This window comes from Salarias fasciatus, chromosome 23, assembly GCF_902148845.1.
Source record: "Salarias fasciatus chromosome 23, fSalaFa1.1, whole genome shotgun sequence".
NCBI classification, from domain to species: Eukaryota; Metazoa; Chordata; class Actinopteri; order Blenniiformes; family Blenniidae; genus Salarias; species Salarias fasciatus.
In genome coordinates, this window is record NC_043766.1 from 23,812,731 (window position 1) to 23,824,974 (window position 12,244).

At 44.7% G+C, this 12,244-nt stretch overlaps 1 protein-coding gene across 1 annotated transcript; it reads left to right on the top strand.

Moving 5' to 3' along the window:
• Positions 1–1,801: 1,801 nt before the first annotated feature.
• LOC115382361 (cytochrome P450 2J6-like) lies at positions 1,802–7,719 on the top strand. The gene is made up of 9 exons (XM_030084105.1): positions 1,802–2,105; positions 3,927–4,092; positions 4,171–4,323; positions 4,415–4,575; positions 4,648–4,824; positions 4,945–5,083; positions 6,126–6,313; positions 6,394–6,535; positions 7,415–7,719. The coding sequence occupies exons 1-9, from the start codon at positions 1,914–1,916 to the stop codon at positions 7,588–7,590; spliced, it is 1,494 nt and encodes a 497-aa protein (XP_029939965.1). The 5' UTR covers positions 1,802–1,913; the 3' UTR covers positions 7,591–7,719.
• Positions 7,720–12,244: the final 4,525 nt, after the last annotated feature.

Consider the following 12,244-nt stretch of genomic DNA (forward strand, 5'->3'; position numbering starts at 1 on the left):
ATATGAGCCAAATTTTCCAAACAGAACAAACAAAAAAGGAGGAGGTGTTGCATTGTACATTGATAAACATCTCAAATATAAGGTACGAGAAGATATGACACTAACTATTTCTGATGTTATGGAATGTTTGACTGTAGAAATACATTTAGAAAAACAGAAAAGCTTTGTGTACTGTGCACCCAATTCAGATATGGATATTTTCAGGAACAGTTTAGAGAGTTTGTTTTCTACAACAAGTAAGATCGTGTTTGTGTGTGATGATTTCAACGTTGACCTGTCCAAAGAAAAAAAAGACAAAATGACTGATGAATTTATAGAGACCATTTCTAGTATGGGGTTATATCCACTGATAATCAAACCTACTAGAATAACTGCTGATAGTGCAACAGTGATTGACAACATCTTCACTAACCACATGGGAAGCAGTCTTAAAGGGATACTTCAACATTTTGGCAAATTGGCCCATTTAGCGCAATTCCTTAGTCATTTTGAACAGCATACTTACTTTTTTTGTGAGGGTGAGCTGTTGTTTATTCAGAGGTGAGTCGGGGAAGGTTTTCGGGACGGACACAATGGAAGTGAATGGTATTTTTGGTTCCCCTCGTCAAACTCATCAAATACAAAATCCAACAACCCCAAAACACTTTGGTGGACACGTTATAATCAGCACAGCATGAAGTATGCTGTTCGAAATGACTAAGGAATTGCGCTAAATGGGCCAATTTGTCAAAATGTTGAAGTATCCCTTTAAGGCAAAAACATGACACAGATTTTATTTTGAAATAACTTATTTTGGAACACGTATCTACTTTCCTTCCAGCACCCAACTTGCTTGTGATTACATTGACGTGGCCGGGCTCCGGTGTCCGAAAAAAATGCCGGGCTCACCCCTGATGCACACTGGATGCGGTCCGGCTGCTGTCCAGCTCTGGCACCATTCTGGAGCTCCAGAAACTTTCCACAAAGATCCTTTTTTTCCTGACAACAAAAGGATCCTTGTGGAAAGTCTTTGAACTGCCAGACGGGCTCCGGAGCCAGACCGGAGCCAGATCGGCTGGTGCGAGCCACAGCATTGCTTTTAATGAGCACTACCTTCTTAATGAGTACTACTAGTAAGTTGTGGTGCCCGAACCAGAGCCGGACTGGAGCCGGAACGCATCCAGTGTGAGCCCGTGTGCAGCACCTCGTCTCACTCCGTCGTCAGGTCACATGATCAAAACAACCCGGTTCAAACAAAATCATTCTGAGTTTAAAGTAAAATTATGTTTCTCTTTTTTGTTTTTGCATCGTGAAATAAAACATTCCCCCTTTACAAATACAATTTAATATGAATTTAACCATTCTTTAAACAAAATAAAAAAAATATATTTTTAACAGCCTCTTAACATTATGTTTTTAAATCAACCATGAACGATTTATTTTAAATGTATCTTGACATTTCAGCAGGGTTACACAACAGAAGTAAAACAACTTAATTTCTCTAAAATAGCTTTTCAGAGTTAGATAATTGCAATCTAATGCAAATTTTTCAGCAACTGGACAATACCTCCAAGACTTGAAGCAGTGACTCATGATGTCCTATCTGTAATAAAGCATTGATTCTAAGTTACTAATAAAGTGGATGATAAAGATGTCACGAGTTCTCATAAATGACCCTTCTTAAGTCTCAAGTTGTTATTGATAAGATATGTGTTGTTTAACCAGTATCATATAAAAGCCAGTAAGCTTTGAGACTTTATTGACCTAGGGAACAGGGGTGTGGCTTGACACCTGTAATATAAACACCTGTGTGAAAGCGTGGACTATGTGGACTACGAAGAGCTTGACTCATCAGTCAGCCTGCTCCTGAGAGTCACATCGAAGAAGCAGAAACCTGTTTTTTGAAGCTTCTTTTTGTTTGGATTTCTTCAATCATGTGGCTTTATAGCTTCTTCCTCAGTTTTGACCTAAAAAGCTTGCTGCTGTTTGCTGTGCTTTTCCTGCTGATCACAGATTACCTGAAAAACAGGAAGCCACACAACTACCCTCCTGGACCTCTGGCTCTTCCCATTGTGGGGAACATACTGAGCATGGACAACAAACATCCACATGTTTATTTTACCAAGGTACATATTTATTTTAATTTCACAGTATTGTTCAGTTAGCATGTCAAAGATTGAATGCTCTCCCAGCTGGCATTTTAGCGTTGAGTCACTGTTGAATTAAGGTCAGGTATCAATAACTGTGGAATTTTGTTTTGATTGTGCAAATCTGATCAACGTTGAAATCACATCATTTCAACGTCATGTTTTGTTTTCAACCATGAATCAATGTTGGTTTTAGTTAAACTGAGCAGTATAGCAACAAAAGTGCAGAAAATTATAAATCACTTTGACCACCAATGTAAATACTCAATCTAGCCACTGGATTTGCAGTCTGAAGTTCAGGAACATTCTAGTTGTCGTTTCAGCATGTCATCAAGGAATTGGTGAAACACAGGATTTGAACGTATGATCTACTTCGCACCAAAGGAACTATTTAACTGAAATTATAAAATGTAAATGGAAGGATGAACACCTGTTTGCAGAAAACTATTTGTCCTGAAATGCAGTGCAACACACCCAAAACAAAGTGGTGCTTTTTAAAATGTTTGTTTTGTGTTTCACCCAAGTTCAGAATTTGATCAATTTATGTACTCAGTTTAACCTTTGGGTGACGCTTTTATTAGACATGATTCTATTTTTACTAGACAATGAAAACAGACTCAAAGAAAAAGAAATACAAGGCGGGGATAACATTCACATAAACACTCTTTCAATGGTAAATTGATCAACATTGTTTGGATGTTGAAACAACGTTTTTACACTGACATATTTCAAGCAAAATTTCTAAAAGTCGTGATTGTAAAAATACTGATGATTAGATATACATCTAAAAAATGTTGATATTTCATGTTGAATCCACAGTGAGTTAATGACACAACATCAACCATTTAGTGTCAACATTTTGATTTTGAATTAATGTTTTTCATCAATTGACATTATTTCAACTAAATTTCGACGTTTAAGGTCGGTCGAATGGCAGCTTATTCTGTCCAGTGATAAAATGAAGACTACCACTGCACTCTTTTTTAATATTCAAACTGCATCCATTAAGTATTCAATAAGCTATTTATTTGTTCATAAATGTTTTGGTTTTTAAAGATGGTGCATATGACTAGTGGGTTTTCTACTGTAAACATGGATATTATAATGAACGAGCTCTCCTGAATACACTATTCTCTTCAACATCTGCCCATTCAGTGTAGTCAGTAAGCAATTCAGCTGTGGTGCACAACAATATACATGCTATTTCATTGCAGTGTAATGTTTTTATTCAGTTTATGTCCTGAATTGCAGGTCAGGGGCATATTAGGTGAAGTCCTGCAATTCCTGAATGAATTCATCTGGGGATTTGTTTTCGTCACATTTTTCATAATGCAATTAAAAGAGGAATCTTGTATGACAGTGAGGGGGATACACCCACCATTACAGCTCTACTGCACCAGACCATCAAAAACTATTTGTTCTGGTTCTTAGTTAGGTAGATTTGGGCATACCATACTTTTTTAATAGCAGTTTTTGTTTTTATCGTTTACAGTATTTTTGGTTAGAGTTGTGCTGTGGTAGCCGAGGTTCCAGTTGACTAATGTGAGCCAGCACTCTGTTGAAAAATAGAAAATAGTTTTGAAAGAGATTTTCAGAGCTAAACAAATGTCAATAAATAATGATTTTTTTTTTTTTTTTTTTACTTTTTGACAGTGTGGCGATAATGGAATAAGACCATTATTATTGCAACATTTTAACAGTGCATGTTGAGCTTGTGAGAGCCATTTTTCACCTTTACTACTTGATGGACGACTTACTGCATTGTGCTGATCAAGATGTTGTTTGTCATATTGTTCACAGTTGGCTAAACAGTATGGGAATGTGTTCAGTGTCCGTTTTGGTGGTGAAAACATGGTGTTTGTCTGCGGATACAAGATGGTGAAAGAAGCCATCGTGTCTCAAGCAGAGAACTTTGTGGACCGGCCATACAGTGCACTGGCTGAGAGAATTTACTCAGGAACCACAGGTGTAAACATCTTGACGTTTATTCTTCTGATGTATACAGAAAACAGTGGGTAATGAACCTCTTCATGCTTGTGTCTAGATGGTTTGTTCATGAGCAATGGGGAGCAATGGAAGAGACAACGACGCTTTGCCTTGTCTACCCTGCGCTCCTTCGGCCTGGGCAAAAACAGCATGGAGCAGTGCATCTGCGAGGAGCTGCGAGTCCTGCAGGAAGAGATTGAGAAGGAGAAAGGTATTTTACATTGAGCACATGATCAGCTCTTACTCCTGTACAAGAAGGTACATCATTGCAGGTTTCTCAAACCGTGGTTCTTCTTCTTCAGGAGGACTTTTCGCACCAGCAGGCCTCTTTAACAACGCTGTGTCCAACATTATTTGCCAGTTGGTGATGGGGAAAAGGTTTGACTACTCTGACCACAATTTCCAGCTCATGCTGAAGTATTTATCAGAGGCTGTTCAGCTTGACGGCAGCATCTGGGGTCTGGTATGTTCACAATGTCCCTCCAAATTAGTGACAGTCACATGTTTTTCTCATTTTTTTTTTTTTTTCTTTCAGCTCTATGATTCATTACCTGGACTGATGAAACACCTGCCAGGTCCTCACAACACAGTTTTCAGCCACTTTAGAAATCTCCTGAACTTTATCGGTGAGGAGGTGAAGAGGCACAAGCAGGACCTGGACCACAGCAATCCCAGGGACTACATTGATGCTTTCATCATTGAGATGAAGAATGTAAGACAAAAACATTTTTAGCACACATTGCACTCCACAGTTTTCTTCTGTCCTTTCAAGCTGCCAGTTCATTCACTACATTAACCAATGTTCCTTCTCTGCATGTTTTTTTTTTATTAGCACAAACAGTCTGACCAGGGTTTTTCTGAAGCCAACCTGACTCTGTGCTCTCTGGATCTCTTCCTGGCTGGAACAGAAACAACTGCCACTACTTTGCTATGGGCTTTGGTTTACCTCATCAGGAACCCTGATGTCCAGGGTGGGTGGCATGCCACAAAGAGAGTCAGAAAAGATAAAGAATAACATGAACTGACTCTCTTGGTGCAGGCTGAACTGTGCAGAGGGAAGTGGATTTAATTTACTTATCAAATGGCGATACATTTTTATCATGAAGGTTTACCCATAATCACTTCACTCAACACAATAATCTTTGAATTTTATAACAGTGATAAAATAGTTAACAGTTTATCACTGAGAAAACTACAAAGATAATCTCTCTGCTAAAATGTATTATTCCATCTGAGGTTTTTATCAATATAGAATTGAATTGAATAGAAGAGACTGGAATATTTGATTAATACTTGGGACAAAGTTATTTTTGGTGCTCCACACAGAAGAGACAGTACAACACAAAAGAATATTAAATTATCGAAGAAATAACAATATATAAGAAAATATTATGTACAAAGCTTAAGACTGAATAAATATGTGCATGTATGTGAGTCTGATAGTAAAATACACAAGGAGTTACCGGTTCTGATGGCAGCAGGAATGAAGAATCTCCTGTGGTGCCCTGCAAAGCATTTTGGCCATAGGAGTTTGTTGCAGAAGGTGCTTCTGTTGTTGACCAGACATCATGCGGGAACTGAGAGACATTATTCAGGAAGAACCTCATTTTGAAACAGATCCTTCTCTCTGAGATCACCTGCACAGAGTCCATCTCCATCTGCACAACATCACTGGCCTTCTTGATGAGTTTGCTGAGGTGTCACTCACTCTAGTCTATGACCACCTCCTCCACAATGTCCTAACTGTGTCCACCCCAGGCCCCCATTCCTCCAACAAGTTCACCATCTCTCTCACACCGGGTGGCAGAAAGTTCTGCTCACACCAAGAGACAAAGTTAACTGATGTTTTTTCCTATCATGGTAAATTATTGTAATGATGCTTTGAACCCTTCCTGAGCCACTCCATACATGTCACTGTAATTATTGTGGGATTTTGTTGCAAGTAGACTTTATTCCAACTCTGTACTCATGAAGTAGCTCTCAGTGTTAAGAAAATCATTTAACTCTCTTCAGTGAAAGTCCAGGAGGAGATCGATCGGGTGATCGGGCAGACCAGACATCCGACCATGGCGGACAGACCCAACATGCCCTACACTGACGCGGTCATCCACGAGATCCAGAGAATAGGAAACATCGTCCCTTTGAATGTGTTTAGGAGAGCAGCTCAGGACACCACACTTGGCGGTTACTACATACCAAAGGTACTTTCAGTCTACAGCTAAGTGAGTGTTTAGCTGAATGTGGTAGTTGCTTGTCATCATGTGTGTTTTTCTTTTTCCAGGGTACGTCCCTGATGCCCATGTTGACCTCGGTGCTGTTTGATGAGACTCAATGGGAGACTCCGGACACCTTCAACCCCGGGCACTTCCTGAATGCTGAGGGCAAGTTTGTCAAACCAGAAGCATTTCTGCCTTTCTCTGCAGGTACAGTACACTAACAGCACCACCACACTTTGTACTCTGTTTCTGTATTTTCAGGTTTATGTACTTAAATAATTATCAGACAACTTTTTACTTGGCTGTCTTTATTTGAGCACAAATATCTGCTCTTCCAAACTGAAGTGTTACCTTTTTCAGAGCTACAGTGCAATTGCACAGATGTCTTTAAAAAAATCTTTCCTCATCAAAAATGTTTAGATGAAGTTTAATCAGGTTGCCTGTTTTTTGTGGTATGAAAATTATTTGTCCAGATACTTCCAGATAATACTGACTGTACCTTGATGGACTGAAAATTCATTTGTACAACAAATCTAGCTCGATAACCAGAGATTGAAACTCTGATAGACTTCTGAGAGGTTAATTGATGTGCTTTAGAATGAGTAAAATAATCTCTTTTTTGAAATAAATTGTACAAAATTATGTTAAAAATGTCTGATCGAAGTAATGCCAAACTTGTCAAACGTCACTATATCACAATATCTTTTAAGGTTCCTATGAAGAGAAAAACTTGTAATACAGTACAGTTTGGGCTGCTTTGACATGTCCTCCTTGTTTGTGAACAAAGAAGAAAACTGTGAGGATCACTCAACAGAAAGAAACAAGATTCTGTTGAAAGTGCCAGTCAAATACATACAAATTAAATACACTCTTGATTGTTCCCTGAAAAACAATGAAAGCGTGACATTTGTATGAATTCATATTGCTGGGCCTGTATGGTGTGTTTGGTCACTATAACATAAGATGTTTACTACTGAACTGAAGAAATCAATTTTTGTATAATTTCAAATTCTATCTGTGAGGTCTATGCTTAGTAATCCCTGGCTATTAAGCCTGACTGTCTATGTGTATTTGTGACTGTTTCAGGGAAACGGGTGTGCCTTGGAGAGAGCCTTGCCAAGATGGAGCTGTTCCTGTTTTTGGTGGGATTACTGCAGAAATTCTCTTTCTCTGTTCCTGATGGAGTTGAACTGAGTACAGAAGGGATTACTGGAACCACACGCGTACCTCTCCCTTTCAAAGTTAGCGCCAAGATTCGCTAAATGTCAGAACATCTAATTAATGCACTTCTAAACAAACCAAGGAGAGCTCTAATCTCGTCTATAATTATGTCTGTAAGATTATAGTAGTGCTGTATTTTAACTGACAACTCTGACATAAGATTATCAACAAACCTTGGGAACATGATGAATATTTAATAAATAATTTGTTGAACCATCACAGAAACTTGTTTTTGTTTTGTTTTGGGGGTTTTTTGTTCTCCAAGTAAACAGGAGAAGACGCCTTATCACGCCTTATAAACTTTATGGACAGAATTTCTAGGTGCAGCCAGGGGCCGGAAGGGGTCTGGTTCGGGAACTACAGGATTTCATCTCTGCTTTTTGCAGATGATGTTGTCCTGTTGGCTTTATTGAACCCGGACTTACAGCATGCACTGCGGCGGTTCGCAGCCGAGTGTGAAGCGACAGGGATGAGGATCAGCACCTCCAAATCCGAGGCCATGGTCCTCGACCGGAAGGAGGTGGCTTGCCCCCTCCAGGTCGGTGGAGAGACTCTGGCCCAAGTGGAGGAGTTTAAGTATCTTGGGGTCTTGTTCACGAGTGAGGGACGGATGGAGCGTGAGATTGACAGGCGGATCGGTGCAGGGGCTTGTGATGGCTGCAGTGATGCGGTCGTTGTATCGGTCCGTTGTGGTGAAGAGGGAGCTGAGCCGAAAGGCGAAGCTCTCGATTTACCGGTCAATCTACATTCCCACTCTCACCTATGTTCATGAGCTTTGGGTCATAACCGAAAGGACAAGATCCCGGATACAAGCGGCTGAAATGAGCTTCCCCCGTAGGGTGACTGGGCACTCCCTTAGAGATAGGGTGAGGAGCTCAGTCACCAGGGAGGAGCTCGGAGTAGAGCCACTACTCCTCCGCATCCAGAGGGGCCAGCTGAGGTGGCTCGGGCATCTGGTTAGGATGCCTCCTTGACGCCTCCCTAGGGTGGTGTTCCGGGCATGTCCCACCGGGAGGAGACCCCGGGGAAGACCCAGGACACGCTGGAGAGACCATGTCTCTCGGCTGGCCTGGGAACGCCTTGGGATCCTCCCAGAGGAGCTGGAGGAAGTGTCTGGGGACAGGGAAGTCTGGGCATCCCTGCTGAGACTGCTGCCCCCACGACCCGGCCCCGGATAAGCGGTAGAGAATGGATGGATGGATGGATGGATGTTCTCCAAGTGACCGGAGAACAAAAACCTCTGGTCACTTGGCTCCACATAAACATCCCCCTCTCCTGTGGATATGAGAAGCAAACGAGCGCGGACGTCATCAATATTAAGATAGATCACAGCATACCTGAACAGTTGGGAATAATTAAAATCCTCCAGTCACTTGACTCCACATAAACATTCCCCTACACAAATTAATGGTACAGACATGTTTCAACACACTTTACTGCAGGTAAAAAGTACAACTTGCTAAAACAGAAATTTACCCCTGACTGCAAGATCACTTAGCTCTCCCATGGAGATCAGAAACATAAGGAGAGAGCAAAGAGGCGGGAACACCAGATTTAAACGGGGTGTCACATTATAACATGCATGTAGGGGTACAGCCTTATGATCACCTATGTACAAAAACATATAAAACACACTCATATTGTAGCGTCAAGCAGTCACTTCAAGCAGGAGAAATAACAGACAACTTCTCTCTGTCAACCGGGCTTTTGTTTTGAAAAGCACACCAGGTAATTACACACAAAATGGTGGCTTGCAGGTCCCAGCGACTCCCTCTGCTCACGGTCTGACCATCAATAAACATAAAATTACACAAATATGGCAATAGCACACAACAACGAGACAATAACCAAAACTAATAATGAAAGGAGGCAACACGACACAAATTACCCCCCCAAAACGGCCCTGACAGCCCATAACAATCCTCCCAGCATCCCCCGGGGCATGGGGAGCACAACAGAGACCCCCGGGTCACTGCATAGCCCCCACCTAAGGTGTTTAAACATCCCCAAAACCCCACAACCAAGAACAAAAAAAGTCCAAATGTCCAGGCTGCTTCTAGCGGCGTGAAGTTCCAGCCAGGGATCTGCGCCAACAGTCTCAGTCCGGTCCTCCTCAGTGCCCCCTCTTCCAGCGGAGCCAGGGGCCAGTAAGAGAGAGCTTGTCCTGGTGGAGGACCACCAGGCACCCACGATCGGGCATCCTGATCCGGTACACCACATTGGAGAGGCGGGGGACCACCTCCGCAGGGCCCTGACAGTGGGTGGAGAATTTGGGTGACAGTCCCTTTTTCCACACTGGGCAGTATACCCACAGCTTCTGGCCTGGTGCAAAAGGCTGCCCCAAATACCGTGAGTCGTAGGCTCATTTTTACCTCACCCCAGCATTCGCCTGGACTGGACTGATGAAGTCGTGCGCCAGCAGGTGCTCCTTTGGTCTTTCAAAATATTCCAACTCTGGAGGAGTATAGTCAATGCATGGCTGCACCCACAGTGCAGCCATGCATTGACTATACTCCTGCACCGTGGTACGACCACAGGACCAGGGGCAGATGGCGGTCCCAATCCCGTTGATGGTAGCTGGTGAGGATGGCAAGCTGGGCGGCCAGGGTGCTGTTAAACTGCTCCATCAGCCCGTCACTCTGAGGAAGCAGCTGCGTCGTCCGTGTTTTGCTCACCTCCAGCCACCTGCAGACCTTGGCGAAGACCTGGGACTGAAAGTTCCACCCCTGGTCGCTGTGGAACTCCACGGGGACTCAGAACCAGGCGAACATCTCTTCGATGAGCCTCTCCGCCATCATTGAGGCACTCTGGTTGGGAATCACATACGTCTCTGGCCACTTTGTAAAGTAGTCCATGGCCACAAGGACGTCCAATTCCCGGATTCAGTGACAGGAAACAGCCCCAGGATGTCCACCCCGATGCGCTTCATCGGGGCCCCCACTAGGTACCGCTGCAGCGCTGTGTGGGACCGCTGGCACAGCCCCTTCTGAGCGGCGCAGACATCGCAGCAGTGCATGTGGATTTCCACATCCCTCCAGAAGCCCAGCCAGTAGAATCTGGCTTGTAGTCTGTGCAGGGTCTTGGAAGCCCTGTAGCCCCCACCGAGCCGTGGACTGTGTGCATTATGGAGTCCCCTGCCATTTCCGGTAAAGCAGACCCCCACGTGATTCAATGTTGGCCCATTAGGAGTGGTAGGCCTTCACCTTGGGCGCATATGCATACACCTCAGACTGCTTTGGCCGCTGCCTCACCTCCAGCTCGCTCTGGAGCAAGACCAGCATATCGTCAGCAGCCTGGTGATCCTGCAACTCAGCAGAAGACAATGAGAGACCGTTGGAGATACTCACAAATACCATGCTCTGGACCTCGAGACCCCGGTCCTCCTGCCGCTGGCAGTAGTGGCACTCAGCTGCAGGGATGCCAGGACAGCGCTTCAGCGTTGCTGTGCTGCCACCACACCTGTTGCCGGATCTCGAAGTCAGATTCTTAGAGGATCTTGATCCAACGAGCCACGTGGCCCTCTGGTTCTTTGAAGCTCATCAGCCAGGTCAGTGAGGCTTGATCAGTGTGAGGGATGAATCGACAGCCCAGGAGGTACAGCTGAAACTGGTGCAGAGCCTGCACAACAGCCAGTAGCTCTTGATGGGTGATGCAGAAGTTCCTCTTTGAATGGCTCAGCACTCTGCTGTAGTAGGCCATGACTCTCTTAGCCTCCCCCTCTCCCTGAGACAACACCGCCCCCACACCGTTATTGCTGGCATCAGTATCCACGATGAATGGTTGCTGCGGCGAGGGATACGCCAGGATGGTGGCAAAGTCTCACGAAGCGTCGGTAGTAGGATGCCAGCCCCAGGAAGCTTCGGAGCTCACTGACGTTAGTCGGCCTATCCTTTGGCCAGTCCCAGACCGCAGCCACCTTGTCAGGGTTGGTGGCCACGCCCCAAGCGCTGACAACGTGCCCCAGGAACTCTGTCTCGTGGCTCAGCAGGCGGCACTTCCCTGAATGAAGTCTCAGCCCGGCCCGGCGGATGTGCTCGAAGACCTCCATCAGGTTGGCGAAGGTCCCGTCGAAGCTGTCGGTGTGTACAAGCAGGTCGTTGAGGTACACCGCACACCACTACCGGGGAACAGCGGCCAACACCCTCTCCATCAGCAGCTCTAAAGTTGCCAGTGCATTGCAGAACCCGAATGGCATGACCTGGAATGCCACAGCCCCTGGCCGAAGGTGAAGGTGGTCTTGTGTCTTGCTTCTGGGGCCAACTCCACCTGCCAGTAGCCGCTGCGGAGATCAAGGAAGCTGAACCAGCTGGAACTGGAGATGTAGTCGAGGGCATCATCAATCTAGGGCAATGGGTAAGAGTCCTTCTTCATCACGCTGTTTAATCGGTGGTAATCTATGCAGAACCGCCAGCTACCTCCTTTTCTTTTCATCGGCATGACCGGCACGGCCCAGGGGCTGTCAGAGGGCTCAGTCACTCCGGCATCCAGCACCTCGCGGATCATCTCCTCCGCCGCTTGCCACTTGGTGAACGCAAGCCGGTGGGAGCGTAGACGATTGGGCAGCGCATCTCCTGTCTCTGTGTGATGTTGGACCAGGGATGTCTGCTGGCAGTTGTAAACAGTGGCCGCGAAGATGTCTTTATGCTCCTGTAGGAGCACCTCTAGCTGTTGTTGCTGGCGTGGAGTTAACCCTGC

Excerpts from the sequence above, each read along its gene's own strand:
- LOC115382361 (XM_030084105.1), top strand. The coding sequence starts at position 1,914 with ATGTGGCTTTATAGCTTCTTCCTCAGTTTTGACCTAAAAAGCTTGCTG. Across the intron at positions 5,084-6,125 it reads CAGGAACCCTGATGTCCAGG|TGAAAGTCCAGGAGGAGATC; the intron begins GTGGGTGGCATG and ends AACTCTCTTCAG. Across the intron at positions 6,314-6,393 it reads GCGGTTACTACATACCAAAG|GGTACGTCCCTGATGCCCAT; the intron begins GTACTTTCAGTC and ends TTCTTTTTCCAG.